The sequence below is a fragment of the Henckelia pumila genome, chromosome 4, assembly GCF_033568475.1.
Source record: "Henckelia pumila isolate YLH828 chromosome 4, ASM3356847v2, whole genome shotgun sequence".
In the NCBI taxonomy this organism is placed as follows: domain Eukaryota; kingdom Viridiplantae; phylum Streptophyta; class Magnoliopsida; order Lamiales; family Gesneriaceae; genus Henckelia; species Henckelia pumila.
In genome coordinates, this window is record NC_133123.1 from 146660706 (window position 1) to 146682551 (window position 21846).

Below are 21846 nucleotides of genomic sequence, written 5' to 3' on the forward strand. Positions count from 1 at the left end.
CAACCGAAATCGAATCTGGGTTTGTGTGATTCGGCACAAAAATGTTTCACAGCCTGATTTATAACCTCATATTTCTCCGGCCAACTGCATACACAACATATGACTCACTCGTTTTTTTCTTTTTTTTCTTCTAAACACACAACAACAACAACAACATGATGTTTGGTGTTGTCACCTAATGTTATCATTTCGTTGATATATCATTTCGTTGGATGTGATACAAGGCCTTTTTGGAAATATAAGTTTAAAAAGCTAATAAAATTTGAAATTTATAATATTTGGAGAATAATTGATTTTAAGTTTAATTTTAGTTAAATGAAAACCTTATCATTATTTAATTTTTGATATTCACACCATAAAAAATGTGTTTATATATTATTATTACATTATGAATTTTGTATCAAAAATATTTTATTTTTTATAACATGAATATTTGTAAAAATATATAAGATTAATAAAAATATAAATATAAATATAAAAATAAAAAAATTTGTATAAATATACAAGTTATGTACAAAAAACTTTACGAAAATGCAATATATATTTTTAAAAATAAATACTTATAATAAAATATGATTAAAATTTAATAAATTCTATTATAAACTATTAAAACTTATATATAAATAAAATTTAACAATGTATAAAAATTAGGTCAAAATAAGTTAAGGTAATTATAAGTCAACTTGTAATTTTAGACCTTAAACAAAAAATCAGAAGCAAAAAAAAAAAGGCATCAAATTCTTGCTTTTACTTTTGGGTAAAAGTTGTAGAAACTAAATCAGAATTTAACATTCACACACACAAAATCACTTCTATGAACCTAAAAGATAAAAAAACACTTTGTAAAAACTCTACCAAATATTTTCTTAGATCTGAAAGCCCGAGATTATTACACTTTATATATGCTATTATATTTATGTAAGCAGGGGCGGCTCCATTAAGGGGCAAGGAGGGGCAGCTGCCCTCCCTTAATTTTTTTATACCCCTATATTTAAAATATAATTTATAATTTATGAATATAAATTAGGAACCAAACACAAAAATACAAGAGAAAGATTAAAAAAAAAAACTTACGTTATTTTTCATTGTTTAATGTGTGCAAAGTTATCCAAAAATTTGTGGATCATAATCTTTAAAAATTTGAAGCACAAACACTAAGTTTTTAAATCTAAACACAAATAAGTTTTAAGATTTTTAAACCTAAAAACAAATTATTGAAGCAGGAATCGTTAGCTTACAAGCTTGTGAGTTTGACTTTGATTTTACCAGTCGCAATAACGATAGTGAATATAAAATTTTTTGTTGTGCAAATTATTATGAAAATTATAAATTGCTTATACTGAAAATATATATTTTGTAGTTTTTTTTATTTTTAAATATATATATATATATAGATATATATATTTGTGATCTCGGTTATGTCTATCTGTTCTTTCTTGATAAAATTTTTGGATCCGTCCCTGTATGTAAGTAGCTAGGAATTTAATATTTTGTACTATTTATTTAAATGGTAAATGAAAGATGAAATATAAAATTTTTTTAAACAAATAATATTAGCAAATAAACAAGCTTACACTATACTTTAATAATTAATAAATGTCTAAATATATACCATTTTTGACTGATTATATCTAAATATATTTTTGATTTGGTGTAAAAATGGTCACACCTTTATTGTTACTCTTTCCCCAAACGTATTTATTGGGAATTCGTTATAATTAACGATTAAAGAAAATGTTCACATAACTTCTAGTTGATTAAAAAAATGGTAGTTAATAATTAATTAACACGTGTATAAAATAAAGTTGAAGTGATGCAGCTGTAGATGGACTCGGAAGTATCGACCGGACCGGTTCAACCTCTAGCTTCAAGTAGGAGGTATCAATGACCATGAGCCTCCGCCGCCACCTCTTCCGCCGCAATTATGCCACCAAATACATCGGAAAAGTTGTCACATCAACCGGCGACGGTCGATTTTCCGCCGTCGAAGTATCCCTCCCCACCACTCCGCTCTCCGATGTTCGCGGCTACCTCCTCCCCCGCCGCGACCTCATCTGCAAAGCCGCTCAGATTCTCCAGTCAAAATCTGCTGCGTCTTCACCCGACCCCTTTCTAGATCTCTCCGAATTCCTACAAACCCTCAGCATTCCATTAACAACCTCCGAAGCTTCTGAGATACTCAAATCTCTCAAATCCCCGACCCTGGCCCTCGAATTCTTCCACTTCTGCCCCTCTAAGATCTCGAACTTCCGGCACGATGCGTTCACCTTCAATCGAATTTTATTGATACTGTCGAATTCATCTCTTCCCGACAGGATCGAGAAATTAGAAGAAATGGTGGAGCTGATAGGGAAAACGGGAAAGCCTGGAAATATCTCCACTGTCAACATACTACTAGGTGCTTTTGATGGTGTGGATGGAGTGGAGAAATGCTTGGAAATGGTGAAGAAATGGGACTTGAAGTTGACGTGTTATACATACAAGTGTTTGCTGCAGGCTTATTTGAGGGGTGATCATTCGGGTAAAGCCATGGAGGTTTACATGGAAATGCGGAGGAAAGGATGGAAATTGGATATTTTTAGCTACAACATGCTTCTTCATGCCCTAGCCATAGAAGAAAAGGTCGGATTTATGCTCATTTTTCTCTTTGTTTTATGTAGTTTGCTGTTTCGGATCAGCATTATTGGTTAAAGTTTTGATTTTTACGCTCATGAGCTTCTGGAAGATTAGAAGTGAATAAAGCTATTTGGTATATGATTATGTTGAAGTTAACAAAGTTGTTTACAAGATCAAAGTATCTGTCGATGTGCTATAGGTCTATGGGTTTCGATTTTGCTTTGAGTTAATTGTGATGGATGTGCTATAGGTTTGAAAACCAATTTTGCGTCAAACTAATGACGATATAAGCCTTGTTAATTGTCTTTATGTATTTGTTTTCGAGGCAATTGGGTTACGTTGTTTGATAGTTGTATTTTGTGTGAAATGTAATTTTTTATGGTGTTGGATAGGAGTTGTGTTGAAGCTAATAATCTGATGTGCTGCAGAATCTTGCCAGGTTGAGCAGGCTTTCAAGGTGTTTGAAGACATGAAACGGAAGCACTGTGAACCTGATGAGTATACCTATACCATTCTAATAAGGACCATCGGAAAGTTGGGAAAGGCAGATGAAGCATTAGCTTTATTTGACGAAATGCTGTCGAAGGGCTGTAAACCCAATTCCATTAGTTATAATACCATTATTGAGGCACTAGTCAAGGACCGAATGGTTAACAGGGTTATGATTATCTTCTCCAAGATGGTGGAGAACAATTGCAGGCCTAATGAGTTCACGTACAGTCTCATTCTCAATGTTTTGGTGGCAGAAGGGAAGCTTGGTAGACTGGATGAGGTTGTGGAGGTATCGAATAAGTACATGAATAAGTCAATATATGCATACATTGTGAGAACACTAAGCAAACTAGGCCACGCAAGTGAAGCACATAGGTTATTTTGTAGTATGTGGCGTTTCCATGATAAGGGTGATAGGGATGCATATCTTTCCATGTTGGAAAGCTTATGCAGTGCCGGAAAAGTGTCCGAGGCTATAGATTTGTTACACAGGACTCATGAAAAGGGCATAACCACAGATACCTACATGTACAACACTGTTTTCCGTGCCCTTGGGAAATCTAAGCAGATATCTCATCTTCTTGATCTATATGACAAGATGAAACAAGATGGACCGACACCAGACATTTTTACTTACAACATCTTGATTTCTAGCTTTGGTAGGTATGGAAAAGTCGATGAAGCGGTTAGAATATTCGAAGATCTTGAGAGCAGTGATTACAAGCCCGATATCGTCACCTACAATTCTTTAATTAATTGTCTCGGGAAGAATGGCGATCTTGATGAGGCCCACATGAGATTCAAAGAAATGCAAGAAAGGGGATTGAATCCTGATGTAGTCACGTACAGTACATTAATCGAATGTTTTGGCAAGTCTGATAAGGTTGAGATGGCATATAGCCTGTTGAACAAAATGCTTGCTGAAGGTTGTTGTCCAAATATTGTGACCTACAATATCTTACTCGATTGTCTTGAAAAGAGTGGGAGAACAGCTGAAGCAGTTGACATGTATGCAAAGATCAAGGAACAGGGTCTGACTCCGGACTCGATCACATATGCTATTCTTGAAAGATTACAGAGTGGTTCACACAGAATACGAAGAATTCGAAGACAGAATCCGATTACTGGTTGGGTTGTCAGCCCATTAAGGTGATGGATGCATCTGATATTCGATGCAAGATATCGAAAAGAAGACAACAGGTTGTGCAACTTCATTAGCTGAATTTGAATTCTTGAGTCATCTTGGTAGATGCTGAAACCTGATAACTCCGCCATATTTGGGCTATATTCGATCTCATCACTTCGTTAGCATAAGGGCAGATTGAGATTATTTTTCTGTTTTTGTAGAAGATATTTGCTCCATGATTGCATTTATTCATACTAAATGACCTATCAAATATTGTAATTTTACATAATATTTTGGGAGCTTATGAATATAATTTGTTTACTGGACTGTTTATATAAACTACAATACACACACATACATGCACATAATTAGCTATGCTATATTTCCTCCAAAAAAAAATTATCTATGCTATATTTTTATATCTAATCCTTTAATAGAAAAAGGATTCTCAGTTATACCAAATATGTACAGACAAAACTTATTTGTATATTTTTGAAATACATATTTTTTTTTTCTTCTATTTCTATATTTGAAGTATATTAATACTATTCTTTGAAATGTTTGGTAACGAAAGGAATAACTAAATATTTTTTTAGTGAAACGTGATAATTAAATTTATGATTCTCTGCACTTAATTTGTCGACACACGTACATAAATATTAAAGTACAGCATATTGATCCAAATATAACAAATGTTTTTAAAAGGAAAAATTAGTTATAAATTTTGTATTTGGTACTGGTAGGTGTAATATGCTACAACGCAACACGTTGTAAGAGATTACCATGCCGACTTGTATTCAAAACCCAAATGATTGTTGAATCAAAGAATCTGGGAGTCGTGTGTTGACCGGGAATTTTATGCTACATCGGGTGAAACACTTTTCATTTTTTTTATATGTTCGTGCGAATATAATGTTAAAAAAAAAATAGATAGGGTTCACATAATTTTTTTCAGCAAGATGTTTATGCGAGTATCTTAACAAAAAACACAAAAAAATATATTTAACATAAAATCTTCATTTATTGACCCACTAAATAATTATTACATCATGAATAAATAAATAAATCAAACAACTTTGTTAGCACTAAATGATAGAATTACGAATTAAATAAAATAAAACATCAAGTATTACAGCTCAATATCCCACATATATGATAACTCACGTTAAACTATTGGTGTATTAAATAATTTTTATGAAAGATTATATTAAAATTTAAAACTAAATTAAACTGTTATATATATATATATATATATATATATATATATATAGTTATGATATGATGAGTACTTGTATACATCAATTTAAATACCGTTAAAAAGTGACACTTGATATATTTAATTTATAGATGTCATTCAACCGCCGCTCAAATAAATATATACAGTATGTGTTGATATTATCAAAATTTTGTAAAATATATTACTGTTTTATTATAAAAGGAAAAGTGATATGATCATTGATTCATTGTGCTTCTGATTTTATGATTATATAGTGTGTGATATTCATCAATAAGATCTCCTTGGATAAGCTAACATAACTCCTCCAACCTGCTGGTGAGCTAATGCAACTCATGGGATGAGCTAACACAATTATTGGGATGAGCTAAGGGTGACATGCTGGTGAGCTAATGCAACTCATGGGATGAGCTAACACAATTCTTGGGATGAGCTAAAGGTGACCTGCTGGTGAGCTAATGCAACTCATGGGATGAGCTAAGGGTGACCTGCTGGTGAGCTAATGCAACTCATGGGATGAGCTAACACAATTCTTTGGATGAGCTAAGGGTGACATGAAATCACAAACAAGAGTGTTAGGGGGAGGCCGGAAGGTGTTCCGGCGTATCCACTCCGACGCTAAAGTCAGAAGCGAGGACAACGAAATATAGTGAGTGAAGTGTGTGTATCGAGAGCAAAAACTGGAATCCAAATAATGAAAGTGAACCTGGTATTTATAAGAGAGAGCTCCGAATTTGGCGTTTACCTTCCTTATCAAAAACCCAAGAATCACAGGATTGTAATCCCGAGTATTTAGGCGGAGATCTCGCCCAAATCTTGTCCCGCAAAGCAAACACTGATACGATTTATCTGAATTGATTGTCGACATCAGGACACTATACTTCTGCCCTCTAATGAGAAAAATTGGGAAAGTGGTGAGTGAGCTGTTGTTGAACTTCCGAGCTCACCATCTGCTGAGCCGAGCTCCCAAGCTTCCATACAGCCGACCTTTCCCGAGTATTATAATGAGCTCCTAAATCTTTGCCGAGCTGACTTTGGGAGCTCACCCGGGCCGACCCGACCTCGGAAGCTCACTCGGAGCCGACCTGAACAATAGAACCAGAGCGTCGTTGACAAGCTTTGCCGAGCTGACCTTGGGAGCTCACTTGGGCCGACCCGACCTCGGGAGCTCACTCGGGGCCGACCTGAACAATAGCATCAGAGCGCCGTTGGCAAGCTCTGCCGAGCTGACCTTGGGAGCTCACTTAGGCCGACCCGAGCTCGGAAGCTCACTCGGAGCCGACCTGAACAATAGAACCAGAGTGCCGTTGGCAAGCTTTGCCGACCCGACCTTGGGAGCTCACTTGGGCCGACCCGACCTCGGGAGCTCACTCGGGGCCGACCTGAACAATAGCACCAGAGCGCCGTTGGCAAGCTTTGCTGAGCTGACCTTGGGAGCTCACTTGGACCGACCCGACCTCGGAAGCTCACTCGGAGCCGACCTGAACAATAGAACCAGAGCGCTGTTGGCAAGCTTTGCCGAGCTGACCTTGGGAGCTCACTTGGGCCGACCCGACCTCGAGAGCTCACTCGGGGCCGACCTGAACAATAGCATCAGAGCGCCGTTGGCAAGCTTTGCCGAGCTGACCTTGGGAGCTCACTTTGGCCGACCCGACCTCGTTCCATAGGGTCATCGAAGGAAGATGCGAGGGATCTTTTCCGAGCTCCCGAGCAACCAAGCTTCTGAGCTTCCGAACTCCCGAGCTTTCGAGCTCATTAGGCCGAGCTCCCGAGTCGACCTGAAATAGATGATGGGGGAGCTTAGCCGAGGTCCCTAACCAACCTGAAGCTGATAGTGAGGGCTTTCAGACTTAGGTCATCGATGAGTCGAGCTAGTTTCCTTCCGGGGTATCAGTGTGTATGATAGATAGTATAAAAATGTATATGTGTTTACAAAAAATTATGTAGACATGCAGATTAAATTGTTAAAAGATAAAAGATAAACATATATATATATTGAGTAAATAATATAATCTTTACTATTTTATTAAGTGTGTGTAGCTTATTTTAATTGTTTTTGATTTCATAGTGATTTTTTTTCCAATTTTTTTCTTTTGTACCTCTACACTCTTTCTCCAACTCATTTATCTCACATTTTTCTCTCAATTGCTAGCATCATATATTTTTCCGTCAATCTAAAACTGAATTTCATTCATACCTAATTTTTTTAAATTTGAAAAAAAACAAAAAAAAATAAACAAACACTTTAAAATTAACAAATTATTCAATATACAATACACACGCAATATGGGTCTAGTAATAATAAACTTTCCAGTGTGAAAGCGAACGCAACAAATCGCGTCTCTCAATTTAATTTCAAAATATAATTATATTATAATAATACTTATAATTATAATTATAAATATAACTATATAAAAATATTGATAAAAAAATATCTAGTCTCCCACCGCTGCCTAACATTCTTCATCTCCTTTAAACCACCGTCCCACTTCCCCCAAAAATCTCCCCTCTCTCTCTCGCTGTGTACGGATTGGAGAATTCTAGGGTTTTGTCGATCGTAGATCGTTTAATTCATTTCTTAGATTTCTCTTTTCAGGTTTGATTTGTTCGATTTTTTAGGGTTTCGTACTCGGTCGATTTTAAATCTATAGCTTTCGTGTTGAATCCCCGTGTCATTAGATCTAGAAATTTCAATTGCTTGATTTTCCTGCTTCGATATCTCGAGCTTTTCCTTTTATTTCGTACGCGATCGACTCTGAATTCTCTTGCTACGGGTTGATTTGTTACCTCGGCGGTCATTCTTTTTCGTCCTGCGTGAACTTTTGAGTTTTGATTCTTTGAAGCTGCTCCAGTTAGTGTTTTATTTTTGTCGTGGCAGAATATAGGAGTTCCTTGGATTTTGTTTCCCTTAATAGGTTTCTGTCTTTTATCTCGTTGCATTAGTGTTTCCTTTTTATGTTTCTTCTTTTTCTCGACTTAGATTAGATTTGGGATATGTTTATATAAGGTTGAGGGTTAGTCTTAGTTAGAGTTTAGAGATAATGGTTGGATCAGATGGTTTGAGCGGTTCACCATCTGCGTTGCTGGAGCAAAAGCAGTCCCCTAAACAATGGGGAGTGACGAGACCTTTGTCTCACGCGGGACCGATCGAAGCTGATATTCAGAGAAACAGGGGATTGGAGAAGGTCTGATAAGTGATGCAGCTGCCTCAATCTTTCATATCCAAAGCTCGGATTTCTGTTTGTTTTCCTGGAATTTTCTGTGACTTTTCTCTTTATTTGCGCTTCAGTTTTTGGTGGATTCGGGACTGTTTGAGAGTGCAGAAGAAGCTTCCAAGAGGGAAATAGTTCTAGGTCGGCTTAAACAGGTATCCAGAAGTCCTTTTTTTCTTTCTTTTTTTCCCCTTGCCTTGGGCTTAATTTTGGGTTTTGTTCATGGAGCTGAGTCCTAAGACTGAGCAGGTAGACTTTACTCATGTGGTGATGTGATATTTTGTAGTCAGCGAAATTGGGTAGCTTATGCCGATCAGCACTGATTTGACTATTTTCATGATGACAATCATAGAGAATAGAATTATGCATAATGAGGTGAAATATGTAAGGGATATAAAGGATATAATCATCAACTGAGATATAATAATAAGTTTCTGTTTGTGGTTTTCTGTTATAATCTGACTGCTTGCAATTAAGTGCTAAGTTACTAATAAATTATCTGAGAGAGTGACCACCTCCACTTTGTCCCTTAGATTTTAGTCGTCAAAGAACTTATTTTGAAATGAGGAAATAGTATAGTTGGAGGCATTGCCTTTGTTTGTTTTTTTTTTTTGGTTTTGTTTTCCATCAGTGGCTTGTTGTTTATGCAAGTCTCTGTGAGAACCAAAGGCAAACTTGTATGCATGAGTGAGATGAGCCCTAATTCATTAAACCATCATCAGATGACTCAGATCCATGAGTGGGTACAAAATGTGAATAACTTATTGGTGTGTCGTAGCCATCCATTTCTTTTGTTTGGAGACTCTCTTAAGTTATTGTATCTATTTGTATAGCCATTGATACCTTTTTGAAATCTGAATATAGGATGTTGGGTGTGATTTTTTAAGGTTGCAATGAAATTAGCTACTTATGCATTTTGTTATAGAATTATGGAATGTAAGTAGGTAGCTGGTGTTCTGTTTTTGTGAATACATATTTCGGTGATGATGAATGCATGTTTTCTTGCATGCTTGATGATAATGCAAATCATTCTATAGTTTTATATAATATTCATGTTTTTTTTTGTCAAACTGATACCCTTTTGCTCTTAATTCTCATACAGATTGTGAAAGACTGGGTGAAAGAACTTACTCGCTTGAGAGGATACACAGATCAGATGGTGGAAGATGCCAATGCTTTAATTTTTACTTTTGGTTCTTACAGACTCGGGGTGAGGAGTTTTATTTTCCTATTGTCACATTCCTCATCGCTTTCGGGAAAATCGAACTATAATTTCATCTGATGCAATGCAAGCTTTTTTGGTTGCGTTCATGTCAAGAAATGCTCCGATAGTATGCACAATTATATAAAGCAGAATCATATTGAATTTTTTCAAATTTTTTGTTAAAATTGCGATTTTTCCCCAGTTTGAAGGTAAGCATGTGGGTGCATTGATTTTGAGAGAAGATTTCTTCCAGGACTGGTTCAATAGAACATATTATAGCTGAATTTGCATTGTTATTTAATTTTTCTGGAAGGATCAAGGGTACCTTCGTGCTTTGTTTTCATAAATGTTATGTGAAGCTTGTCTCAGAGGCTTTATGAGTGTTCTTAAAGTTGGAAAATAGTATTTGCTGGATTCTTGTGCATGTTTTCTGCTGATTGATTGTTGAATACTGCGGGTTATGCCTGCTGGAAGATGCTTCTCATGTCGTGAATAGGACAGCTGTTTTGCTATAAGAATACTCTATTTCAATTTGGGTCATGCCTTGAAGGCTACTGTGTACACCGCATTCTGCAGCTCATATATCTGATGCTTTTCTCAGCATTTTAATTATTTTATACCTTTTATAGTTTTTGCAGTGCTGTTTTCTTTTCATTTTTTTTGCCTACTGTTCTCTTACTTTATTTCGTTTTCCCTTTTTTCGTTTTGAAGCTTTTGGTTCATGGTAACTTATTCTTGGCCTATGTTGTTTCTGCAGGTGCATGGCCCTGGAGCTGACATCGATACTTTGTGTGTTGGGCCATCCTATGTTACTCGCGAGGTACTTTTTTACTTCACACTTTCTATTCTGGACCTGGTCTGTGTGTTTTATACCTCTACTAATGGATTGTTGGCTTCCCAGGAGGATTTCTTTTACATACTCCATAACATTTTAGCTGACATGGAAGAGGTTACTGAACTTCAACCAGTACCTGATGCTCACGTCCCAGTTATGAAGTTCAAATTTGATGGAATATCAATTGATCTTCTCTACGCAAGCATTTCTCTCTTGGTTGTTCCAGAGGTTACTGTCTTCAGAAATTAGCAACCCCAACCTTGTGCAACTTCTTTTCTTGTCTATGTTATTTGCTGTCGTTACAATTCTCTCTGACCCCTCGCTCGTTATCTGTTTTTTAAACTGTATTTAACTACTGGGTGTGGTCGACTCTAATAACCTCTCCGTAACTTTTTATTCCCCTGTCTATTTAGGAAGTTTTTCCGTGTTTCAACTGATTATTATGTATGTCAAGTGTTCATAAGTGACTTCTTTTTATTCTTGAGACTGAAACTAAGGTATAGAAATGTAATGATCTGCGACTAATATTAGTTGAAATGGTGTCATGCGCTTGGAATGACATTCTCTCTGCAGAACCTCTATAGTATCGTTACTGGACTGCTTTTTTCTGATGTGGTGTGCCTGTGTTTGTTGTATAGAATGCCTCATGCTATGTTAGACTTTGGATGTCCTTCACTTCATTCCATGCTTGCAGGTCCCACTTATAATAAATTTGATATTTTAAGCAACATTTTTCTTACTTGACTATAATCTTCTACAGGATTTAGATATCTCAAATATAACTGTATTGCACAACATAGATGAACCCACTGTACGAAGTCTCAATGGCTGCCGTGTAGCTGATCAAATACTAAAGCTTGTTCCAAACATGGAGGTACTTACTTTTACCTTAATGACAATTTACAACCCTTTACCCATTTATGTATGTGTACTATACTTCTGTTGTTTCATAATTAGATTATATAATGCTCATTATCTTGTACTTTTTAGAACTTCCGGACTACACTGCGGTGCCTTAAGTTCTGGGCTAAGAGACGTGGTGTTTATTCAAATGTGAGTGGATTATTTGATTATGCATCGATTTTAATTTATCCAGTATTTTTGTGTGTATAACTTCTTTTAACTTGGTTTTTCAGGTGACGGGGTTTCTTGGTGGTGTAAACTGGGCCCTACTTGTTGCTCGGTTGTGTCAATTTTACCCGAAAGCAAATCCCAGTATGCTCGTCTCTCGTTTTTTCAGAGTGTATACGCAGTGGCGTTGGCCGAATCCTGTAATGCTTTGTGAGATTGATGATGACGAACTTGGATTTTCTGTATGGGATCCTCGAAGAAATCATTGGGATCGAAATCATCTAATGCCTATTATAACCCCTGCTTACCCCTGCATGAATTCTAGTTATAATGTTTCAGCTAGTACTCTCCGGGTTATGAATGAACAGTTCCAGTTTGGTAAAAAGATTTGTGAGGTAGATAGTGTTCAACCTGTATAGTCATCCTTTTTAAAAGCTATTTACAAGTATTACTGCTGGTTAAATTTTTGCCATTGATGGCAATTACAGGATATTGAGCTGAATAAAGCACAATGGCGTACTTTATTTGAGTCGTATTTATTCTTTGAAAGTTATAAGAACTACCTTCAAGTTGATATTGTGGCTGCTGATCTTGATGACTTGCGTGCTTGGAGGGGCTGGGTAGAATCCCGTCTGAGACAGCTGACTTTGATGGTAATCTGTCTTTGGGAAAATGTTTTATAGTACTGATTGAATGATAATAATTTGTAGTTAACTAGCTCTTCACTCGGACTTGTACGTGTAATCCTTGGTGTTAACCTCTTCTCTTATGGTTTTAACTTAACATGTGCAGATCGAGCGGGACACCTCTGGGAAATTACAATGCCATCCTTATCCACATGATTATGTGGATTCTTCTAAGCCATGTGCTCATTGTGCCTTTTTTACGGGTTTGCAAAGAAAGCAAGGAGAGGTTGTTCAAGAAGGTCAACAGTTCGATATTCGCAAGACCGTTGATGAGTTTAGGCATCAAATAAATTCTTACTTGTACTGGAAGCCCGGAATGGAAATATATGTTTCTCATGTTCGTAGAAAGCAAATTCCCTCCTATGTATTTACAGAGGGTTACAAAAGAAACCGACATATGAGGCCCATTAGTCAGCAAGAGGTTTGTAAGGTTTCATCTGAAGGCGATGAATCTTACCAATCCCAATCTGCTGAAGGAGTCCTAAAACAGAAAAGGGAGTTTGATGAGTCCGAGTTAGATGAGAATCGAAAGAAAAGATGCTCAATTAGCCCGCAGAATCGAGAGTCAGTGTCTCCTGAACTTATTTGTACGAAAAGTGCTGGAACTCTGAAACAATGGCCTTTGAGTCAGCAACAGGTTGGCGAGATATCATATGAAGGTTGTGAATCTTGCATTTCTGGATTTGCTGAGAGAGTCCTAAAACGGAAGATAGACGTTGATGAGTCCGAGTTGGAGGATAGTCGAAAGAAAAGACTGTCAATTAGCTCTCAGAATCGAGGTTCGATGTCTCCAGAAAATAGTTTGAAAAGCACTGGTGTTTTAAAAGAGAGAAACTCTGCAGAAGATACCCTGATAATTTCAAGGGCGACATGCTCTGGATTAGATGGGAAGCAGCTGCAACCTAATTATAAAGATGAAGAAGTTGATGCAAGCACGATAAAATCAAACCAGGGGATTCGCTGTGCTGAAAATTCCGAGGATGCTTTAATTTCCAGTACCAGTACCTCACACTCTGCATGCAGCATTGATGGTAACTCAGAGATCAACAATCAAGGACCTTCAATGGATGCTTCAGACGAGGATAAGCGGCGACTGATTCTGGATAATGGGCATGAAGTTGGTGCTTGTGTTTTGGGTGATGGAGTGCAGGAGGAGTTAGAGGTTTTGGATTTAAGATCGCTTTTCCCAACTTTCTGTTGTACACCTTTCCATTTTCTCTATTTTGTCATTACTTCCTGTGGCATGGGCTGAGCGATGTCCACAGCTTTGTGAAGTATATATCTTGTTTATAGTTCACCTCACACTATTTAATGTTTTCCATTGCTTTTTTGTTTTTGTGAAGCCTACTACCGCCCTTGGAATGGTGCTTAAATCAGGAGATGGTGTTGTACCAGAACCGGTTCAGAAGAATGTGATGAGGCATGTACAAAAAATTTCATTGCTCTTATCTCTTAATAATCATTATCGCCTTATTTGCTTTATTCTGCTGTGTCTTGGTTCCTTTTGCCATATTTGCAGCAGGCTAAGTCTGACTTCAACTGCCTGAATTGGCAACGTATCTTCGTAGGACTGAAAGCCAGCAACTCAGGTAAGTGTATCACATTCTATGCTGGCTTTCATCTCTTTTATTTCCAGGCAAAGTCGCGCCAACCACAGTCGGCTTAGCTTAAGCAGCCAGCAATCTGTGTGTATAGTTTGAAGCTTCTAAGCATATGCTGTGGTGTGGAAGTTGTCTCTCTTCTATCTCCGCTCTTGAAAGATTTTAACAAAACTAACCTTATTAATCTCGGGTCGTGGGTTGTGTTTATCTAGAAATGAGAAAGTGTTGGTCTGAAGTTTTGAACGAAGGTTCTTAATGTATCTTTTTATCAGATTTGGAACTTAAAATTGTATAATACTATTATTACAGCCATCTAACAATTTATTTTATTTCTCGTGCTCAAGCGCAAAGCTTATAGCCATAAATTAGCTCCAAAAGAATTTGAAACCATTAAATCTCATTAATGCATTACTACACGCAATTTGTCGCCATTTCCCCATAATGATTGAACTGAGGATTGCCTATTCTTTTTTTTTTTAGGGTAGGATTACCTATTCTATTTACGAACAGAATTAAATTAAATAATAATTGTCGCGTTACACTTATATTAAAGTTTATAATTTCAATAATATAAACTCAATTTAAAATACAAGTACAAAAAAATCAGTTTCGATTATGTAGACAAAGATATCCTATAAATGTAGTTGATTTGACAATTTGTTAGGATTTAACAGCAAATATACATAGATTCAAAAAAAAAAAACAGATGACATGCATCTGTAATCTATATGTACATGGAGGTCGCACACATTTTTAAATGAAAACTTAAACAGTTAATCATTTCTCATAATTAGAATTGTATAATACTAATTACATTGAGGTTTAATTGTTCAAAGGATGGATTCAACAAAAAGAAAATAACAAAAAAAATAAATCAACTCGTAACATTATTCAACATAATATAAGAAAGGACATTTAATGTAACGTAAAAAACACGATAACCCTTGGAATATCTCACTGTTAACTAAAATATGTTGTCCTTCCAAACAAGGAAACATAGGGCATTTATACATGCAAATTCTTGTTTCTTTTTTCTACAGCATCAAGAAAAGCCTAATAATATAACAAACAGTTCACAGAGCTCTTTCGGGGAGTCGAGGCGAACTGCAGATAACTACTTTCCTCTGTCTGAAACCATATAATTAACATCCAAAAGTCAATAATTAACACAACATAGTCCCTCCTTATAAAACCATATGCCGCATTATCCAAGTTCCATTAAGCCGTTGCGCCGAGTTCAACCTTACACTGTTTTTTCCCTCCACCTGGCAAAGAACCAAGGATCAGTCCATAAACCAGGATTATCACCGATAAAAAGATCGATCGAAGGTGTTCAGGAACTCACTCGACAGGGTAGGGAGTTCAGAACTTTTCAAGACGCGCAGCCTCTTCACAGTTGATACAAACATGCTGCCAAATGTAACATTTAAGACACATCATATTACTTCCAAGATCATTAAAAAGATTTAAGAAAATTGTTTCAACAGTTTGTTCTGTGGATTCGTTGCATAGATCGAGCCAAAATCGTCTTGCTAGCAGTTTATTTAGTGCATACATTGATCTTTAGGTGCAGAGGAGCCAAAATCGATGGGACTGGTAAAGTAACAAGTGCTCGAAGGATGTAAAATGCTTACTGCCAAGGAACATCACCAACAAGCATCCTGTCACCTTCATTATCTTCATAAACGAGAGTATATTCACCACTTCCATCCAATAAACCTCCGATCGCCCCTTTCCCTTCGTTTTCCTTGTTCTTGATTCCACCACCACAAGCATCTCTTTGAACTATAAATATGAATCAACATCGTATTCAACTCTATAAGATTTGTACAATCAAGTAAAGCACAGATTTAACATGTCATAAAAACTCAAGAACAAGTGATACAGCAAACAAAGCAGATATGTAGCTTCGAATACAACACCGATTCTTAACGACAACATGAATTACCTGCCAGAAGACCTCTAAAGAGTTCATCGACTGCTACGGCAAGCTTTTCATAACTATCATATGCTTTTAGGTCCACTTTTCGTCCAATGGGAACACCATCCATGTTGATCTTCACAAACGGGCTTTTCGGGCAATTTTTTATCTGTTTCTGCTCACTGAGTTTGGTTAAGCCGGCGGTGGGAGACTCGGACTCGGAAGCCAGTTTGGAAGAACTGCCACTCACAAGATTCTTTCGAAATGATCGCAAAGGAGGCCATCCCACCACTGGAGCAGGAGCAGGAGCAGTCCTAAATTTGAAAACAATTGATATCAGGATAAAATAAGACAATCTTACCAAGCAAAAAGGGTCAAGTACACAACAAATCAACAAGCAGGCTCAGTAAGTTGGCATAATTAAAGGGAATTTTCAGAAAATTTGCCAACATAATTGCACCATCCAGCATGCAAAATAAAAGGATCTCCTAATGAGGTTCAAATTTAGTTGAATGGAATATCAAAGGTAACCACACCATAAAATTATCAAATCTTAAATATGCACAATATAGTCACTTTATTAATCTAAGTGAACGCAAATATCTTTCAAGGATTAGACCAAAGAGGCACGTTAAAAAAAACTTTTTCCAATAAACAAATTAAAAAAATAAAGAAACAGATAGAAGAGAAGTAAATACATCGTACGAAACAGCCATCAAGAAAGAAAAAAACCCAACGATGGTAAAAGAGGAAAGAAACAAGGCTGGGCCACCTTTTCTGAGCACTGTTGCTGTTATGAACAGCTGTATTAGCTGGTGAAAATGCCTTCTTTTCTGCAGACTGCAAATCCACTGCTGCTCTAATGCTACAGGGCTGTGAGGATTCCTTCTTGACAGTAACCGGGCCTTGAGGAGCTGATTGAAGATGAAGAAAAGAAGCCATATTTTGATGGTTCCATGGAGATTTCAAGACTGGATTTTGAGTGGACGGGTTATTTGCAAATTGACCAAAACATGTATGGTCTCTTTCTTTGGAAATGGTCCAGTCTCCACTCGGTGGTCCAAGCCTTAACTCAAGCTTTTTCTCCTCTGAAAGTTCATGTTTCGTTTCTTCTGCACTTTTCACAAGCACCTCCTTCCCTTTGGGAACCATCAAATCCAGTAGCTGAGGACAACCCACCTCTTTTTTACAAAACCCCTCCATAATATTTTCAAGAAACGCTGGGAAATGAAACTCTTCTCCGTCACAAGCGAGTATTTAACCAGAAAATTATTTTGCTGAAAAAACCATTAAAAAGGTACACTTTAAGGAAAAGATACAAGATATAAGATGAACAAGAACCTTAAAGACCACATGTATAATAAAAAGAACGGACTTTAAGCAAAAAAAAAAAAAAAACCAACCTTGAAATGCTCAACCAAAGCTTGCGCACATGAAAGCCCACACTTTTACAGTCATACACGCAGAATCAAAAGGACTAGAAGGGACTACACAACAGTTTCAAAGGCTTGAAGCAGAGTAATCTTGAAGTTTAGAGAAGAATGATTATCTAGCAAAAGCCCACAATAAGACTGAAACTTTGTAACGCAGATATATACATAACCCTTTCCAAAGAAAACCCCAATCTTAATAAACAAAGAAAAAGCACAAAGGCAAATGGAGAGGGTGCTGTGCTATCTTGCTTTTAAGGCTTATTTTTTTGTCACGCCAATGTTGGCGTAGTGGGTTGTCCCTGTCTCTTCCCACCCTTCTACTTTCTCTCTCACATAGTCACACTCATACACACACACACTCCTCTCTCCGTCACCCATTCTTTTGCTTATTTAGTATAAAATTTAAAATTGATTTACAAATATACATATAACCCATATTCCTATAAACATATGCATGTTTTACAAAACACAGACAGAGATCCATAAATGAGATACATCACTGCAATAATAATACTCAAAATTTCATTTCTTGAAAAATTATAATACTACTATATCATGTAGTATTTTACTTTTGGGAAAAAAAAACAAACTTAAATGATCAAATGATTTAGGAGTCTACAATCTGATTGACGTTAAATCAATATAGAAATAAAAATAATATTTTATGAGCCTCCTTTAGCCTTTATGGGTAGTAGGAACAGGAAAGTGCAGGCAACCTACCCAGTGAATTCTATCTATTTAATTAAAATATGGTTTTGTTTGGTTTACGAAGCAAAGTCTACTGACCCCTAACAAAAGCCTCACAATAACCCCATGCATATAACCCCATTCAAGAATATATTGATTACTCCTAATTAATCAAATTTAAATTAACTATATACTAATTAGGTTTAGGCTACCAAATCACAAAAAGACTTGATTTTGAGACGAGATCATCGGGTTCTCAACAAATAAAAAAGAAGTCGGATTAGACGAAATTTCGGGTTCAACCGACTCATTATATCTTTCCTAAGTTCCCTATCAAAGCATCATTCTATATATTCATTCACAAAATATATATATAAGAAGTAGAATATGATATTGTCCGCCTGCTGCTTTGCTTGTCTTGCCGTCCACAGACCATTTTCCCAAATCTCCAAACAAAGGATACGAACACGACAGTACATGTATCGGTCAAAAGTCAAAATACTTTAGATCAACTCATCCGACGGTTGAAAAGGAGACACGTGTTCATCTTTGACATTTCTCATTTTTTTCTCTCTTTTTCTATTTTGTTGACATTTCCACGTTTGGTAGGTGAATAATATGATTATATATAGAAACAAATGATAAAGATCCTTTTCTTTTTTTTTTTGCTTTAATTTGCTATCGAAATAAAAAGGAAATTAAAAATATATGCCTACTTGTCAAAACTCTTTTTGTGGGGTTCATAATTGCACCTAATTAATTTATTTACCCGATATTAGTTTATATTTGTGTTTTCAAATTCATGGTTTAGTTATTTATCGACATGGAAACTCTGAAAATGGGGAAATTAATAAATATATTCCCACGCGTGCGGATGTAAAATTAAATTTTAAAATGAAATATGGATTTGAATTGTTGACTAAAAATGGCTGCTTGTTTTGTTTTGTTTCACAAGAGAGTAGTACGTGCATATTAATTTTTATCTTTATCTCTAATTAATATGGGTACTATTATTATATTATGATGTTCGAGTTTTTCCTATTTAATCAAATTAAATTCGTTGTCATAGAGAGTTGTACGCCAATAGACATGGTTGGTTCGAAAGAATGACAACCGGACAAATTTTGTCTTTTTCTAAAAATTTATTCCAAGTATGTTTGTTTTTTGTACACATGCATAATGGTTTTTTATTTTCATTTTTTCGCATTTTTTTATTAAATTGCGTGTTCCTCCTTTTTCCAATAATTATAATAAAAAATATTGATATAACTCAAAGTTTTTGAATTATTCAATAACTCAAACACTGTAATGTTTTTTAATTAGTCTATCAAATTTAATGTCAAGTTTAACAAGAAGTACTGTATGGTAAAAATATGTATCAAATACCGACATTTATTTTATCCAATCTATGTATGATATATTGACGTAAGCAGACAAATTAGGCGTGGAGTTTGGGGAGGCTAACCCGGGATTTCCCCACTGACAGACGCCACCCATCCTGCCACGTGTCAGTCCGTCGGTGGGGCCCACATCAGCTGGCGCGTGAGAATTTGTTTTGCTCTTTTAGATTCCGACCGTCCAACATGCCAATGCTCTCGCTTCACCTAAGCCAATAAAACATCGTTTATTATTATGATCGGACTATGATTTCGTCTCAAAATATCGAATTATTTGGTTTTTGTACAGAAATTTTTTTTATATATAATTTTTTTTTCATTTATCTATTTTTTTTTCACGATATTAATATAATTTTTTTCATACAAAAATTTTAAAATTTCGATGTCGACATCGATATAAATTTTTTTCATATCGATATTTTTTATATGATATACCAAAAACCCATTCTTAATAATGATACAACAACTATAATAAAAAAAAAATTTATACAACTATTCACGAGAATTGTCAAGAATTTTTTCAATCATCTACCTTCTTAAAATATTGACTGTTGTTGTTTATTTGCTATTACTTAATGCACAATCCTTAAAAAAATCGCACAAATATTCAAAATACTTTAAAAGTTTCAAACATTAAAAGTTTAAATTTGTATTGACCATTTGAATTATTTTTTTCCTTTTTTATAAAACTTTTTTGAGAGTTTTTTATTTGTATAAAACTTATTCTTTCCATTTAACTAATAATATAATTATTAACTATCACATCGATCTATCAGAGTCTAGTTCTCTTCTCTCATTTGTCTCATTCTATAAGGTTCCATGTTGTTCTAATCATATAATTTATTATATAATTAATAGGTGATTTGAAAAAAAAAATTTAATAGGTAGTTCCTTAAATATTACTTTAAAATTTTAAAATGATGTGCTATTAATCTTTAAATCTTCCATTGATCAAATAGACAATCGCGTCAAATATGGAGACAATGCTGCGGGCTCGCTTTGTGGGCCTGTGGCGGCGCTATAAAGTTTCATATGCAATGTTATATTCTTTTTATTTGGGAACATATAAATTTTATATTTATATATACTATATTATACACACACCAAAGGCTATAAACTTTCATAAACAATATTTTCTGCAAATTATACGGATAATAACCATATTATCAAGAATATGTTTATGGGGCTTCTAAGGGATGTCCAAGTTGGTGGAGTATGTGAACTCTTGGCCAGAATTCAGGAGTTCGATTTCTTCTACCAACACCTTCTTGGACTAGCCTGTCACACAAGGCTTGCCTAGTATGGTTTATCTGGCTAACGTAGTTTGTAGGCTATTGTGTTAGTTCGGGATTTACCCAATGCACATCAAAATAGCGATTGTGGCTTCCCACATCCCAAAAAAAAAAAATATGTTTATGTGCAACAATATCATAAATTTACATTCGATTGTGTCACACATGCATAATGCATATGCAATCCAAATGGGTGATAAAAATTCCTCGGAGAATCCCCACCGTCCAAAGCAATCCAACCGTGGCAGATGGTTACAGAGATGCGGGCGTCAAATCCAAAGCGCAATTTGGGAGAGAGTCGTTGATGCAATGATGCGACTTTGGGCATTATATTTGGATTGGTGAAAGTTCGATAAACCGCACTTATGTCATGTTAATATGCTAAAGTGGAATCGGGTCAGGATCTGACGACCCGCTTATTCAAACGGGTAGTTTACTCATTGATTCAACCATGGCTCCCGCTATTGGATGTCAATTTCTTGGAATAAGAATCCATACATTATACATACATGATACGTAACATAGCTGCATGCCATATTTGGGGCCAAACAAGTGTTACTTAAATGATGGAGCCGTGTCTTTTATCGAGCAATATTTTTCTTAAGATTCTAATTAATAATTTCGTCGGTTTGTTTAGGTAAATTCCTCATTATCAAATGAGTTTTAAATATATATGAATTGGTTTTTTTGTTTCAAATATTTGGATTAGCATTTGATTGAATTTGATTTCAAATTCATTGTATGGATTTTGGCTCAAAATTGTAGTGAATGATTTGACAAAACTATATAATTAAAAAATCCTTTCATTTAACTCAAGCTTAGCTAATGTTTAAAATTGAATCTAATTATTTATTTTTAATAAAATTATATCGGTTGCATGATCGATATTATAAAATTGGGGAGGGGGAATTATGAATCAAACGACCCTCAGAAAATGGAGTTTGTCAAATTCAATCAAGATCTTATTGAGTACCCCCCATTTAATGAAACTTGTGCTTTCCAACTCAAATCTCCCTTTTCTATGGACATAATAATCCGT

At 35.6% G+C, this 21846-nt stretch overlaps 3 protein-coding genes across 5 annotated transcripts; 2 read left to right on the plus strand and 1 right to left on the minus strand.

The window, feature by feature from the left end:
• The first annotated feature begins 1838 nt into the window (after positions 1-1838).
• On the plus strand, positions 1839-4555 carry LOC140864866 (pentatricopeptide repeat-containing protein At1g51965, mitochondrial). The gene is made up of 2 exons (XM_073269257.1): positions 1839-2622; positions 3056-4555. Exons 1-2 carry the CDS (start codon positions 1885-1887, stop codon positions 4259-4261), a joined length of 1944 nt encoding a protein of 647 aa, XP_073125358.1. The 5' UTR covers positions 1839-1884; the 3' UTR covers positions 4262-4555.
• A 3361-nt stretch (positions 4556-7916) lies between these two features.
• On the plus strand, positions 7917-14406 carry LOC140866877 (nuclear poly(A) polymerase 4-like). 3 transcript variants are annotated; one of them, XM_073271939.1, is made up of 12 exons: positions 7917-8653; positions 8758-8835; positions 9783-9890; positions 10642-10704; positions 10786-10947; positions 11480-11593; positions 11710-11772; positions 11856-12185; positions 12279-12443; positions 12583-13638; positions 13820-13896; positions 13996-14406. In XM_073271939.1, exons 1-12 carry the CDS (start codon positions 8510-8512, stop codon positions 14021-14023), a joined length of 2388 nt encoding a protein of 795 aa, XP_073128040.1. In that variant the 5' UTR covers positions 7917-8509; the 3' UTR covers positions 14024-14406. The 3 variants fall into 3 exon arrangements, with proteins under 3 accessions (XP_073128040.1, XP_073128041.1, XP_073128039.1); XM_073271940.1 differs by having other exon boundaries at positions 13999-14406; XM_073271938.1 differs by having other exon boundaries at positions 13820-14406.
• A 541-nt stretch (positions 14407-14947) lies between these two features.
• Positions 14948-17740, minus strand: LOC140863389 (auxin-responsive protein IAA26-like). The gene is made up of 6 exons (XM_073266783.1): positions 17402-17740; positions 16771-17275; positions 16026-16312; positions 15712-15862; positions 15423-15487; positions 14948-15342 (listed from the first exon to the last, which is right to left on the minus strand). Exons 2-6 carry the CDS (start codon positions 17199-17201, stop codon positions 15296-15298), a joined length of 981 nt encoding a protein of 326 aa, XP_073122884.1. The 5' UTR covers positions 17202-17275; positions 17402-17740; the 3' UTR covers positions 14948-15295.
• Between the last annotated feature and the right edge of the window lie 4106 nt (positions 17741-21846).

What these genes read in the sequence shown, in the direction of transcription:
- LOC140866877 (XM_073271938.1), top strand. Translation starts at nt 8,510, where the DNA reads ATGGTTGGATCAGATGGTTTGAGCGGTTCACCATCTGCGTTGCTGGAG. An exon ending in GACGTGGTGTTTATTCAAAT is followed by an intron (nt 11,773 to 11,855) that starts GTGAGTGGATTA and finishes TTGGTTTTTCAG; the next exon opens with GTGACGGGGTTTCTTGGTGG. An exon ending in GAGTGCAGGAGGAGTTAGAG is followed by an intron (nt 13,639 to 13,819) that starts GTTTTGGATTTA and finishes GTTTTTGTGAAG; the next exon opens with CCTACTACCGCCCTTGGAAT.
- LOC140863389 (XM_073266783.1), bottom strand. Translation starts at nt 17,201, where the DNA reads ATGGAGGGGTTTTGTAAAAAAGAGGTGGGTTGTCCTCAGCTACTGGAT. An exon ending in GTTGGTGATGTTCCTTGGCA is followed by an intron (nt 15,488 to 15,711) that starts GTAAGCATTTTA and finishes TACATTTGGCAG; the next exon opens with CATGTTTGTATCAACTGTGA. An exon ending in TGAACTCCCTACCCTGTCGA is followed by an intron (nt 15,343 to 15,422) that starts GTGAGTTCCTGA and finishes GTTCTTTGCCAG; the next exon opens with GTGGAGGGAAAAAACAGTGT.
- LOC140864866 (XM_073269257.1), top strand. Translation starts at nt 1,885, where the DNA reads ATGACCATGAGCCTCCGCCGCCACCTCTTCCGCCGCAATTATGCCACC. An exon ending in CCCTAGCCATAGAAGAAAAG is followed by an intron (nt 2,623 to 3,055) that starts GTCGGATTTATG and finishes GAATCTTGCCAG; the next exon opens with GTTGAGCAGGCTTTCAAGGT.